At 35.2% G+C, this 9,855-nt stretch overlaps 1 protein-coding gene across 6 annotated transcripts; it reads left to right on the forward strand.

Annotated features, from left to right (window-relative positions):
- The first annotated feature begins 651 nt into the window (after nt 1–651).
- LOC131870352 (disease resistance protein RUN1-like) lies at nt 652–9,646 on the forward strand. Of its 6 annotated transcripts, none has more exons than XM_059215846.1 (4): nt 652–1,344; nt 6,724–8,799; nt 9,069–9,285; nt 9,472–9,646. In XM_059215846.1, the coding sequence occupies exons 1-2, from the start codon at nt 1,130–1,132 to the stop codon at nt 8,636–8,638; spliced, it is 2,130 nt and encodes a 709-aa protein (XP_059071829.1). In that variant the 5' UTR covers nt 652–1,129; the 3' UTR covers nt 8,639–8,799; nt 9,069–9,285; nt 9,472–9,646. The 6 variants fall into 6 exon arrangements, with proteins under 6 accessions (XP_059071829.1, XP_059071831.1, XP_059071833.1 ...); XM_059215848.1 differs by having other exon boundaries at nt 9,476–9,646; XM_059215850.1 differs by having other exon boundaries at nt 9,069–9,275.
- The last annotated feature ends 209 nt before the right edge of the window (nt 9,647–9,855 follow it).

Below are 9,855 nucleotides of genomic sequence, written 5' to 3' on the forward strand. Positions count from 1 at the left end.
TGTTATCTCTAACTTTTATATCCAACACCAAAGGACCAATAGTTGAACACAAAACAACATATTATGATATAAAATAAAACTTATATGAACACAAAGGGACCAATTGTTGAACACTTAAATCTTTGGACAATCTCTCACATTTCATGGAGAAAAACAAGGTATTTATTGTGTTCACCTTTTATATTTGTGATAAGACAAATTACTAATATGAAATACTCCAATGCATATACATTGCTACCCTAATAGTTGTACACATAAGAATAATATTTTTACACTATGATAACAGTACTTGTTTAAGTGAGTACCTTATTTTATAAATGACTTATAGTGGATAGCTATGATATTTTATTTGAAATAAAAAATATCTATTTCACTTGTTAATTAGTGTATTTATGTCTTTTTTATATAACATTTATAGGTTCTCTTATGTTCAAGTATTGGTCCATTTTGATCAACATTTGGCAATTTTTTTATTTACATGTGGATTATTTATTTACATTATATAGTATAAATATGTGGCAAGATTGGATATTATATGCACAATTGCTATAACAGCTATTGGACCCCGTACAACTACTGGTCCCTCTCCCCTATTTTGCATCCTTTCTATTTGGTCAAACTGTTTGTGGTTATTAGTGAGCCACACTGACTTGTTGAAAAAATTCACCCAATCTAATCGAAAACCAATTTGACCAAATTCATGAATTATTGAATTCTGTGGGATCTGATCTCTCCTATTATACTCATGTACGAAGTTGAAGTTGCGCACAGTTGGGTTTTCTACTTCGCGCCTCTGTATCTTTACATTCTCCTTCCTTTCAGTTAGAACTCAGAGATGGACGGATTCAAGCTTTACATACGTGGCGCTACAAAAATTTCTTTAAATGATAAGAGATATCACGTGTTTCTGAGTTTCAGGGGGAAAGATGTGAGAAAGACTCTCGTTGATCATCTCTTTCAAGCTCTTTCCGCAGCTGGATTGAATGTGTTTCTTGACAGCCACAAATTAAAAAAGGGGGAAATCATTGATTTAGGCCTGGAAAATGTAATTAAGTGCAGTTCAATACGCATTCCTATATTTTCTAAAGGATATGCAAGCTAGGCATGGTGTCTCAAGGAGGCTGCCTTAATGTTGGCTTCCCCTGGGTTGATCATTCCTCTTTTTTATGAAATGGAACCGACCCATGTTAGATATCCTCAAGGAAGCTCTAGCCCTTATGAGAAATCATTTGAAAAATATTATAGCCAATTAGATCGATATTCAAGAGAAGAGATTGATGGGTGGAAGCATGCCCTTGAGCAGATCTGTTGTCGCTCAGGCTGGTCCCTGGATATGACTGGAAGGTTAGTAATTTACCTCATTTTCTCCTTGTTTTGTTTCAATTTTAAGTAATAGCTCAAAATCAAATCCACTCAGCCCAAACCATTTCCTAAATATAACTATTGAGCTTGTCTATGTCGAAGGAGCCATCTTTCAGTTTCACAAGCCAGTCAAAATTTCTAAACTTTGTCTGGTAATCCTTCAGATTTAAAATAAGCACTCAGTTGTATCCATCCAGTGTGTTGGATGCACTGATTAAGCCTAGTGCCTATTATGCTACCATTTGTCAAAATAATTGTAATTTGTCAAATCCCTTAACACCCTCTGAGTTTGTCTGCTCATTTTTCAGATCAGCAGTAATTTCTTCCTTGTCAATAAATGTTTTCTAATGCTAAATTTTTATAAATATATCTAATCTCCGAAACTTGACAGAATAAGAAGACATAGAGAATACAAAAGCAATATAGATTCAGCTGATCAACATAGAATTTCAGCTATTGCACTTAAAAATACACAGTACAATACAAATAGAAAGTTGAGTTAATAAAATTAGATCCAAGTAAAATAGAGCATGGGCTGTGTATGGGCTGCTGACAAATAATAAATGTGATAATAAAAGAGTTTGAAAAAGCAGGACAGAGGCAGATGAGGATAAGACAATTCATAACAGAAGTCTTCAGGTACTAATTGAAGCAGCAGCGCCTTGTCTGATGAGATAGCATAACTGTGGTGGTTGGGGTTGGCTATTCCAACAAACTTGTGCAAAAACATATATTCCAGAACTCAACCTTTCGCTAGATTTCTGGAAAAAGGATCGGTAAGACTGGGTTTCATGGGGCGTCAGATCTTTTTTCAAGTGTCAGGAAGTCTTCTTTTAAAAAAAAAATTGCTACAGAATTGATTGGAATTTTTGGCTGACGAATAACAATGACTGTAAATTTGAGCGGGTGGAAAAAGTGAAGTCTTAGACATTGTCCGTTTTGCCACAGGTCAATCATTTGAAATTTTTCAATTTTTTATCAATTGACTCTTTAGCAATCTTCTCTTTTGTTCTTTGCAACTTTCTTCAACTGCTACAGTAGTCAAAGTCTTTAGCAATCTTTTCTCTGTGTCTGCAGTCTCTTCTTCATATTTCTTTGCGTCTGCAGTCTCTTCTTCATATTTTTTTGTTAACTGGCTATTGCTACAACTACTGCACTTTTCAGTATTCACAATGTCTTTGATACATTCTCTTTTACAAGTTCTTTTCTTTTGTCTCTAACTGATGGTTACAACAAAGTCTGCTGACTTAAATTATTTCTTTGCATAATAACTTCAAACCATCTTTAAGATCTGCATATCTTTTCTCAATAAAAGGACATTCGTTTGGCTTCCCTCAACTGTTGCGGCAGTCTCTCAAACTCGTTGTTTTCAAGTCTTCAAAACATCAGCTTGGAACATCTTGCAACTTCATAATCTATAGTTGTCTTGCTAGACGATGATTTCTTTTGACTCAAAAACATTTTTCATTACTTTTAAACATTCAAACTTTTTATGATTGTTAACATTTTTCACAAATGAAAATTTGTACAACCTTTTGAACATACTTGTAAGTTTTTGCCAACAAGATCCATAGGTCCATCTACAGTCCATTTTTATACAATCTGTTGTAGATTCTTTCTTCCAAAACATTTTTTCACAATGATTTCTTAAACCACAAATTTTACAAAGATGCAAATCCCAACACGTCTTTAATGTGATTCTCTGTTTCAATGAGAACACCTAATACAATGTCTTTCTTAGGTTATTTTGCTTGAACTGGTAGCATCATTTTCTTTTCTTGTGACATATCCAAGGCCCTCATATTTTGGCCTCATTATTGCCTCAATAGGCTCTCTGATTCCTTGTTCATGTTCTCCCAATCCTTTACCTTTATAACCCCCTTTTTTCATGATATTCAAACCAACAATTTAAAAACAACTTTTCTTAATCTCATCACATCTAACAAGACTTTTAGACTCATTAACATGCTTATCTTTATCACAAATGACTTTAATAAAATTACACTTATCAAATGATGAACACAAATCTTCTGTACTACATGAATCATCATGGACCAATGTTTTTGACTTTCAACTTTCATTCTCTTCATTCAATTTTGATATTTCTTTCTTGTATAAACTATTCTCCTCTTCTATTTTTTTCAGTTTCTCTTCTAAGTCATCAAACACCTTTTCTCTTTGCTCTAAATCGTCCTTCCTTTTCTTAATCTTATCAAATAGCTTTAACATTTCCTTTAGATCTTCATTTTTCTCTAGATCTTCATTTTCTCTTTTACTTTGTTCAATTTTTTTTTCAAGATCACAATTCTCATCCAAAAATTTACATTTTTCAGCTTGTCCCTCTTTTATGATTGCAGTCATCTTTAATTTAAATTTCTTCATTTCCATTATTTCATTTTTTAAAAGATCTATCTGACTAATTAAATTTTCATTTTTTTTCTTCACTTCTTTCCTATCTTTCCCATTGACTTAATAGATTGGTTTCTATGATTTGGGTAGTACCACTTACCTTTACTCACTCTCCCATGTTTTTCGTTAGGTAGCTCAAACACACCTTCAACAACTTTTTAACAAATGCATGCAATCTCTTAAAAATGGGCTCATCCTGTTTTTTTAAACATAACATGATTAAATATGACATGATCTGGCTTTTGACAGCAGCAAACTCTAAATACTATGACTCTTTCTAATATTTTCACCCAAATTTAATAGCTTTAATATCTTTCACGAAAGGAGAAATAATTTTTACAAATGGCTCTTATTCTCTAATCATTTGAAATTTCTATTTTCAAGAATGCAGCTAAGTTGGCATCATCGACATCTGTCAACGATCTGCAGCTTTAGGTGGCTTCTCCTTTTGCTTCAACTATCTTAATCCTTTCAACTTCATTCTATGGCTTCAACTTACAATACTAACGGCTCCATTATTTCATAGTTTTCAGGATAAACTATATTGGCTGAACCAAAACAAACTCCCATAAATACATAGTTTTGCAGACTCTAAGCTCTAGTCACCACTCTCAACTAGATGGGACCGTCTAAATGTTTAAAAAACACTCTATAATGTGAAGCATTGAGTTGGCTCCTCAGCTGTGACATTTGCTTGATATGTACAACTTACTATGTAGTATGTACAATATTGATCCTTCCAAAGCAGAATCCCATGTTCAATTTCATGCTAGACAATATAGAAGTGTAATCCCGTCAGTGATGGCACCTAAGCCAAAGGTGGCCGGAAGAAAAATTTACCGAACCAAGAAAACATAAGGCTGAGGAGAAAAAAACAATGCAAACAACAAAAAGGTTGTGGGAAGTAGGTTGTATTGGGATATTTCTGGGCGTTCATTGGTGCTGCAAACACTATTACAGATTCCGAGGCATACACTATTACACTGCTACGAACTGGAATGAGCATGCGACTTGACTTTGACTCTAGATATAGAAAAATTGTGCATGCTCAAGGCAGAACAAATACTTGCGTGACAAAACGAGCTAGTTTTCTCACGATATGCGTAGTGATGGGCACTGAGATAAACGCAAGATAGGCATTCGGTATTTGATAGAGGAAAAGTCACTTGGATAGACATGCATGCAACAAAATGTGGAAGAACAATCAAGCATAGGAACAATAAGGATCTGAATGATGTAATTATGGAAGGAAGAGAATTTGGCATACTGTTTGACAAGGGTGTGGTCATCCAATCTAATAGAAGGTATCGTTTTATGAATCTTAAGTAATCATTTACTGCAACCTTACAACTTGTGCTAAAACTGATTCACTCTGTTGCCAGAAACGGGACGACAGCGTGTCGTTTCCGGTTTCAACGAACGAAAACGGTTTCTGAGCAGTGCCCAAAGTTTTTGCATTGATTTTTTAATTTTTTTTAATATTCACCAAGCCCGTGTAAGAAGTTTGATTTGTTTTCTAAATATTCATTCCAGTTGGTAGTTCTATATTATCACTTTTGGAAGTTTGATTTTTTAATTTTTTCTAAAATTAAGATTAGAAATTATTTCTTATACGCAACCTTTAAATATTCTGTTTTTCTTTATGTTACTTGCAGTTTCTGTTTCGATTTTTGTTTCTCGTTTCTAGTAACATAGACTAAAAGAGAAGGTCAAATTAAGAAATTAGAAGGAAGGCATCAACACAAATTATAACCAGACAATAATGGACGTTACAAGACTATGCAAGCAAGTAAATAATCAACCGTTTGTCAGAGACGTGCGCAAGAGTTGTGGATTGAGTGCATGAAAATTAAGGATAGATAAACTGTTTTGCACGTGACCTGGTTCTTATCATAGAGAAAAACAATCGAGGTAAAAGAATGTATATATATAGTCACCCTGGAAACAGAGTCTACTAAATCTAATAAACAAGGGAGTGCAAGAAACACATACTGAGATCAGATTTCAGGCCTTGACATGACTAAGCTTAGTTAATTAATTAAAAGGAACAACTCAACTCAAACAGGTGAATAACAATAGCGATAAAGAATATACAATAGTTTCCTCATATCTAGAAATTGGTGCTAAATGTGACTTCTGATGAGGCCTATAGACCTTTTGGCATGAATGTTTCTACAAATATATTACCGAGCTCAAAGTATTATGTGTGACTTGAATTTTTTGTATTTGTCATTAACTCTAGTGTGTACCCTCCTCTTAGGAGAAGATTAGGTTAGTGATCTGTGAATTTTAGCTGTTTGTAGCCTTGCTTGGTGGATCTTGATCTTTCAAAGGTAGATTTTTCTTGGGTTCAATCTTTAGATTTCAAGGGTTTATTCAATGACTGTTGTCATTGCTCTAAATACTATCAATTGGTTTCAAATTGTCAACAGTCCAAATATAATGTTGTAGATCTGCACTTCCTACTTCCTAGTGAAAAAATATTCTCTCCCACAAGTTCATTGTTAATGGTTCCTTCAAAGATCTTCATCCTACTAAAAGTTTGATCTCATAGATTAGCAGGTCCTTAAAATTCATCGGTAACAATTCCTTTGATTATTGAGTAGATTGCATTTAATAAGATTGTAGATGTAGCTTTCTAATAAAGTAATTTTCTCCTTCACCATTTCACCATTACATTATTACATTATTTATGGTTCCTTTCGAGATCCTTCAAATTTGATGGTGCATTTTCCTTGGGTTGTTCATCACCATAACTAGATGCGTTCATGTCAAATATTCCCCATGGTTATTTAGTTCCCTTCTAATATTGTGAATATTATATTTTGTCTAGACAGTTAGAATAAGTACAAAATAGATATACTTTGTAATTGCACTGACATTTGTAAACGATAGAAAATACATTCATTCCTTTTTTTGTTTTATAGCTGTCACTAACTTCGCCATATGCAGCTTCGAAGCTCAGCTAGTGAAGAAGGTCGTGAACGACATAATAAAGACACTTGACAGGGTGCCGTTACAAGTTGCCAAATACCCAGTGGGATTAGAAACGGTGAAAAAAGATCTCATTCAGAAATTGCATCTCGGTTCAGCCCAAACAGCGGTTAGATTTGGAATATGGGGTATAGGCGGTATTGGTAAGACCACAGTTGCAAAGGCCGCGTACAATGAAGCTTGTAATGATTTCGATGCTGCTTCGTTTGTATTTAATGTCCGCTCCACTAGCCTTACAAAATTGCAGGGGCAAATTCTCAAAGATTTGGTCAACTATGAAGAAGAACTGCAGAGTGTGGAAAAGGGCAAATATTTGTTGGCAGATCGTTTGCGAGGAATCCGTGCCCTTGTCATTTTGGATGATGTGGATGACCGAGTGCAATTGGACGCCTTAGCTGGGCATTGGTTGTCTCCTGGCAGCTGCTTAATCATAACTTCTCGAGATCGACACATTCTCAATACAGCTCACATCTCATCCGTATGCATTCACCAGATGAGCGGATTGGAAGAAAGTGAAGGTCTCCAATTGCTTAGCTGGCACGCCTTCCTCAGACCGTCCCCAATTCCTGGTTATGAAGTGCTCTCGAAAAGAATAGTGCAGGCTTGCAAGGGGCACCCTCTTTCTCTGGAAATCATTGGAGCTTTCTTGTATGATAAGCAGAACGACACAGATATTGACTCTTGGAATGAAATTCTTGACAACTTTACAGTGAACAAAGACATATTTAAAACACTCAAAATCAGTTTTAAAGGTCTTAGTGCTGAGGAAAGAGAAATATTTTTGGACATTGCTTGCCTTTTTATTGGGGAACGCACAACTAATCCCATTCTTTTCTGGAAATCCATGTACAAGAATGTGCGCATTGCTATCACCAATCTTTCAATGAAGCTGCTGATAAGGATAGACGAGAAAGATGTATTTGATATGCATGATCTTGTGCAAGATATGGGGCAAATGGTTGCTGAAGAAGAGCAAACCCGGCAATGGCAGGCTGCGCAGTCAAGCAGTTCATCCAAAAATGTAAGCAATATCTCTGGCCTTCGTCTCTATAAAGGTGATTTACGGAGTCTTAAAATGTTGGGCACACCTAGTCTTCACTATCTTCATTTGGAGCAAGTGCACATAGAAGATAGCATAGACAATCTTCCTCCAAGTTTGAGATGGCTAAAGGTGGATTCTTGTTCCTTTCCGAAGACAATGCACAGCTCGATTTTGTTCGAGGAAGTAATTTTAGCAATGAAGAATAAATTTACCTCTGTTGTGGACAGCTTACCGCAATTGAGGATCATGGACTTGACTGGCTGCAGATCCTTACAAAACCTCCCTGACAGCATTGGTCATTTGTCACATTTGCAGTCCTTGAATTTGTCTGAATGTCAGAAGTTGGATTGTCTTCCTAACACCATTTCCAACCTCTCACAACTGCTATACTTGAATTTGAGTTACTGTGAAAACTTACTATACCTTCCTGACAGCATTGGAAACTTGTCACAGCTACAGTACTTGAACTTAACTTGTTGTAGAATCTTAATTGAACTTCCTGACAGCATTGGCAAGCTATCACAGCTGAAGGAATTAAGTCTGAGCTGGAGCGAAAAATTGGAGAGCCTTCCAAAAAGCATTAGCAATTTGTCAAAGCTGGAAATGTTGGATATGCTGAGGTGTCATACCGCATGGAAGTCAATTCCTTATTCCATTTTGATCCTGCCAGAACTATGCCTCTTAGGATTACCTACCCGGGTGATGGAGTGGCGATGGTGTAAACCAAGTCTAACAGAGAATCAAGATCAAACAGAGGAGTGGACTACTCCAAAGTTTAGAGAACCCATGACAGAATTTAGGGCAACCTTAGCTCCGGAATGCCGTAAGTAAATGCTAACAGTCAGTTCTTTATAGCCTATCTTATAATTTGATGGATTGAAATTTTTGCTTTTCTCAATTTGCATGAAATTGTAAAACAATGCACTGCCTGCAAAAATTTATATTGTTTAAACGAAGACCCGTACTCAAGTTGCCAGGCAAAGCAACAAAAGGTAACAAACATATATCGATCGCCTTCAATGGAATTGAATACTTCCTTGTTATCTTTTTTCTTATATTTTATTGGATTGAAATCAGCGCTGTTACAATCTCATGAATAAAAATTCATTTGAAAATGCATAGAAGATTAATTAGAATTAGAAATATCTATTTATGTAAATTTTTTTTTAATGCAATTTTAAACATTTCTTTCACTTCAAAGTTGTTTTACAAAATAGTAACTATCACAAGGTAACCTAACCTTTTTTTTGTACGCCGAGAGGCGAAGAGTTCCTATACAGTTCCAGCATATTCTGTGTAAACATTAAAGAAAATGGAAACATGATGGAAGACCAAAGACCATAGTGGAAAATTGAACCAAACATATGAAGAGTCTGCTGTTACAATTTAATTGTTGTAAAGGAGGAAGTGAAGAATATTAAATGCATGCATTCTTGAGGCGTTTCAGCTACGCAACTCTTCACTCATTGTATGGGAAGGTTTGCAGCAATAGTCATATGATTTTCTTGAGTAACGTCGATGTAAAATTTTATGATGATAATTATTCACGCTTTCCCCTTTCATTTCAAGTATTCATGTTCGTTGTCTGGAGAAGAGTTCGAGGTCATGGTATCTGATATAATAGTGTTTTTTCAAAGGTTTTTTCATACTTTCTTTTTTGGCAGGAAGGTTTTTGGCTCATGGGATTTGGCACAGGGCTTTGGAAAATTTTGTCTTCTTCCATTGATAGCACCTATGGAGTCTACATTTGAAAATTATCCGATGGGTTTTTTTGGCAAATTGTCATATGGGCTCTATGCAAAACTGATATTATATGTGTTGTGACCAGAGGTTCTCTTCCCAGGGTTCTTTCCTGTGGTATGCTCTATGAATCTTATGTAAAAAATAAAAAATATTAATAAAAAGTTTAGTGGAATAATCCACTTTTATTGAAAAAAAAACAAAACTGATGAAATTTTTTTACGATTTCTATATGAAGAATTGCATTTGTTGCATCAAGCAACTAATGCAAAATAGTGTTAAGGAGACCTAGGGTTTTCATTACCAAT

The sequence above is a fragment of the Cryptomeria japonica genome, unplaced genomic scaffold (genome assembly GCF_030272615.1).
Source record: "Cryptomeria japonica unplaced genomic scaffold, Sugi_1.0 HiC_scaffold_316, whole genome shotgun sequence".
Classification (NCBI taxonomy): Eukaryota; Viridiplantae; Streptophyta; class Pinopsida; order Cupressales; family Cupressaceae; genus Cryptomeria; species Cryptomeria japonica.

What these genes read in the sequence shown, in the direction of transcription:
- LOC131870352 (XM_059215846.1), top strand. Translation starts at nt 1,130, where the DNA reads ATGTTGGCTTCCCCTGGGTTGATCATTCCTCTTTTTTATGAAATGGAA. An exon ending in TCCCTGGATATGACTGGAAG is followed by an intron (nt 1,345 to 6,723) that starts GTTAGTAATTTA and finishes CGCCATATGCAG; the next exon opens with CTTCGAAGCTCAGCTAGTGA.